General features: G+C 41.2%; 1 protein-coding gene across 1 annotated transcript in view; it reads left to right on the plus strand.

The window, feature by feature from the left end:
• erbb4b (erb-b2 receptor tyrosine kinase 4b) overlaps positions 1 to 4635 on the plus strand; it is a 77879-nt gene that overhangs the window by 2088 nt on the left and 71156 nt on the right. The window contains exon 4 of the mRNA XM_019895350.1: positions 923 to 1133. Within this exon, the coding sequence (XP_019750909.1) occupies positions 923 to 1133 (211 nt within the window). The remainder of the gene's footprint in view (positions 1 to 922; positions 1134 to 4635) is intronic.

The raw sequence follows: 4635 nt of genomic DNA on the forward strand, positions 1-4635 counted from the left end.
GTTTTTGGTTCATTGTTTCCATTCTGCACATCCAATCACTTGATCAAGCAATCTGGTTATTTCAATATTGTTTGGATTTTCAGAAGGAAGGCTTCAAGCTTAAAATAGATCCGCTCGATATTTTGTGCTCAGGTTTCACCAAAAGCAAACAAAAATTAAAAATGTAATGGGGCGGGGTGGGGGGGGATACTTCCTGCATGCTGAATAGTTGAAATCAGGAACTGGAATCAGGTGGAGTGATGACACAAATTGAGCCAAAGGAACATGTCTAATTACAAAGGCAGCTGGCAGAATGCCACTCTGAGTCTATTCACCTGTTAAGAGGTCTTAACGCAATGAAACAAAGCAGTCCAGACAGGGAGTTGGCAAAAGGTCAAGCCAGGAAAGACTCCAAGTCAGCGTTTTTGTTTTTTTATTATTTATTTTTCTCCGGCCAGAGCAAACGGCACAGCCTGCAGCAATTGTTTGTGAAAGTCCGGTATGTGCTTGAGCGTTATGATCCAACTTGGACAATGGAGCTTCACAGAGAAGATTTATTCTGAACTAGACAGAAAAAAAAGCAGTTTTAAATAAATGCAATTCAAAGAAAGGGAGTCAGATTAGCAATCGGGACTAACCTTGGAAACGTTTGCACAGGAAACATTAAAACCCTGCAATGCAAGTATGAAGACAATTTCCAAAAGTCCATAAAATCAGACTCGAATGGGATTGGTTCAGATTTCAGACTTTTATTTTTGTTTTTAGACCCTAACAGAACCTTGCCTCTTTCTGCTTGCAGTCGATCCGGGGCTTGGAAACTTTTGCATTGGAAACATTAAAACCCTGCAATGAAAGTATGAAGACAATTTCCAAAAGTCCATTAAATCAGACTCGAATGGGGTTTAGATTTCAGACTTTTATTTTTGTTTTAAGACCCTAATAGAACCTTGCCTCTTTCTGCTTGCAGTCGATCCGGGAAGTGACGGGCTATGTCCTGGTGGCTCTGAACCAGTTTGACTACTTGCCGTTGGAGAACTTGCGAATCATCCGTGGGACAAAGTTGTACGAGGACCACTACTCCCTTGCGATCTTCCTCAACTACAGACACGACGGAAACTTTGGCCTGCGTCAGTTGGGCCTGAGGAACCTCACGGGTGAGTGACATTTGTTCTGTTGCGCCAATGTGAAGGGTCTCGCAAACCATTATGGGACTGGAAAAAAAAACAGGCGTTCATTCGCAGACTGTGAAAGTGATAGTTGGTTCGCAGACCTGCGGGTGGCTCTGTGTCCTTATGAACAATGGGGCTTTCTGTTGCTGGATTTCCTTTGGATGTTCCAAGCCCAGAGGCCATCAAGAAATGAAGCTCTTGACAAATGGAAAGCATCTTCCCCGCAGGGCAAAGTTGAGAAAGCATGTGCCAAACTAAGGTTGAATCAAACTATTCGATTTGCACGGTTGGTGTGATGGGTGCAACGCGGTCATGAAAGTGCCCATCTTTTTTTTTTTTTAGAAATTTTGTCAGTCATATCAATGATGGGTATTTATCACTGCAAATACACTGCAGTTTGCAATTTGGTTTGTTTTCAAAAATTGTTTTTTTTGTCTATATTAGGGAGCAACATAAACTAGATTTAAGTCGTTCTATAAGTGTGTTTTATTCATAAACAACCAAAAAATTTTTAATTCATAATATGGGCCCATGCATCTGACTACCGTGGTCCACTGAAAAAAATTAGGTAGGCTTGAATTCTTACTAAAACAACTGACTAGCATTCAGTGCATTTATTTTACAGTGTCAAGCCCCACCTTGTTTTCTGTCTTTATTCCATTCATAGGAATTGGCTATTTAAAATTCAAACATACACTTTTGATGGTCAGTTGGTGTTTGTTTGACTCCCAAATTAACGAAATTCGACACATTCAATTTTGTCATGAAATGTTGTCTGAATATCCTGTCCGTACGCGTCACTGCATGGCCACCCTACACCAAACTAGCGAGGATGTCCCCATATTTGCGTTTTTTTTTTGTTTTGTTTTTTTGCGGTCATAATTCATAATCGTAACCATGTATGTCATGTTTGCATTAATATAAACCGGCGGTACACCAAAAATCCGGTCACCGGAATATTTATTTATTTGTTTTTGGGTCACCCAACCAACATAGCTGAAACAGGATGCTGTGATGCCGCAAGCAAAAACCTTTAAAGCGAGCCCCTCTGGGAGAAACCACGGTGTCTGTCCCCGTCGTGTGGCACTGCCTTGGAGCTTGGGGTAACATTAGAGATAGGAAAAAAAAAGGGAGGGTGTAAATAAACAAAAGAAAACAAAACAGTGCACCTTGGTGGAGCCACATGTGTGCCGACGGCCCACTAAACTGAGTGGAGGTGGTTGTTGGGAAAATGAGCCCAAAATCCCTCCTTCCGCCGGGGCGGCCATTGCCCCGCGGCGAGGAGGCTGGCTGACCGTCGAGGACGCCGTCTCCGGTGGCTGTGAAAGCATCTGCATCATTCAAAAGGAAGCCGAGAGCTGGCACTTGGACACATTTGGCCAAGTGCATAAAATGATCAAACTGAGGAATTTGTGTTTATTTTATTTTTATTGTTATTTTTTTTTGAGGTTGTTGTGGTATTCTGGTTTCTGCCAAGAATGTTCAAGTCAATGCATCCCTAATGTACACATCTGTTTCCGTTGTTTTTTTTTTTTTTAATCATTTGATTACTTTGTTATATTTATGTATTTATTTATTGTTTTTTGTTGTTTTTCTATTATTTATTTTTCTCCAGCCAGAGCAAACGGCACAGCCTACAGCAATTGTTTGTGAAATTCCGGTATGTGCTTGAGCGTTATGATCCAACTTGGATTCCTTCCCACATGTTGTTGCACTACGCTTTGGGAATTTCTTTTTTTTTTTTATATCACCACTGGCAGCTTTATTTCTCCAAGATGGTCCTTTTTATTACAGTGCCAAGTTGATGCTATAGTGCTCGGGGAGTTCAGGATGGACTCTGTGCAAGGCCACAGTTTGATGCACCATCCGTGGCCTCCAGCCATAACGTGCAAGGGAAGTTGTGCATCACAGCCAAGGCCTGAATCTGCTTTACCGCTGGTATCACTGCTCGTGTTCACGGTTTAGCTTTTTCTTCCGAACAACCCATAAGACGAATATTGAACATGCTAAGAAAAAGAGGAAAAAAAAAGAAGATAACATGCGTTTTCTGTTTTTTATAAGACGAATATTGAACATGCTAAGAAAAAAGAGGAAAATAAAAGAAGATAACATGAGTTTTCTGTTTTTTATGATCAGTCGTCAGGATAGATGGTTGGCTGCGGCGCCCATGACGTACGAATGAATTAGTAAACGACTAAAACACAATCTTGCCATCTGTCATTATCATGGCAACTCGCGGTGTGAAGCTGACCGTTTTGCTTTGGCTCAGTGATAGTTGGTTCGCAGACCTGCGGGTGGCTCTGTGTCCTTATGAACAATGGGGCTTTCTGTTGCTGGATTTCCTTTGGACGTTCCAAGCCCAGAGGCCATCAAGAAATGAAGCTCTTGACAAATGGAAAGCATCTTCCCCGCAGGGCAAAGTTGAGAAAGCATGTGCCAAACTAAGGTTGAATCAAACTATTCGATTTGCACGGTTGGTGTGATGGGTGCAACGCGGTCATGAAAGTGCCCATCTTTTTTTTTTTTTAGAAATTTTGTCAGTCATATCAATGATGGGTATTTATCACTGCAAATACACTGCAGTTTGCAATTTGGTTTGTTTTCAAAAATTGTTTTTTTTGTCTATATTAGGGAGCAACATAAACTAGATTTAAGTCATTCTATAAGTGTGTTTTATTCATAAACAACCAAAAAAATTTTAATTCATAATATGGGCCCATGCATCTGACTACCGTGGTCCACAAAAAAAAATTAGGTAGGCTTGAATTCTTACTAAAACAACTGACTAGCATTCAGTGCATTTATTTTACAGTGTCAAGCCCCACCTTGTTTTCTGTCTTTATTCCATTCATAGGAATTGGCTATTTAAAATTCAAACATACACTTTTGATGGTCAGTTGGTGTTTGTTTGACTCCCAAATTAACGAAATTCGACACATTCAATTTTGTCATGAAATGTTGTCTGAATATCCTGTCCGTACGCGTCACTGCATGGCCACCCTACACCAAACTAGCGAGGATGTCCCCATATTTGCGTTTTTTTTTTGTTTTGTTTCCGTACGCGTCCCTGCATGGCCACCCTACACCAAACTAGCGAGGATGTCCCCATATTTGCGTTTTTTTTTTGTTTTGTTTTTTTGCGGTCATAATTCATAATCGTAACCATGTATGTCATGTTTGCATTAATATAAACCGGCGGTGCACCAAAAATCCGGTCACCGGAATATTTATTTATTTATTTTTGGGTCACCCAACCAACATAGCTGAAACAGGATGCTGTGATGCCGCAAGCAAAAACCTTCAAAGTGAGCCCCTCTGGGAGAAACCACGGTGTCTGTCCCCGTCGTGTGGCACTGCCTTGGAGCTTGGGGTAACATTAGAGATAGGAAAAAAAAAGGGAGGGTGTAAATAAACAAAAGAAAACAAAACAGTGCACCTTGGTGGAGCCACATGTGTGCCGACGGCCCACTAAACTGAGTGGAGGTGG

This window comes from Hippocampus comes, unplaced genomic scaffold (assembly GCF_001891065.2).
Source record: "Hippocampus comes isolate QL1 unplaced genomic scaffold, H_comes_QL1_v1.1 scaffold237, whole genome shotgun sequence".
Taxonomy (NCBI): domain Eukaryota; kingdom Metazoa; phylum Chordata; class Actinopteri; order Syngnathiformes; family Syngnathidae; genus Hippocampus; species Hippocampus comes.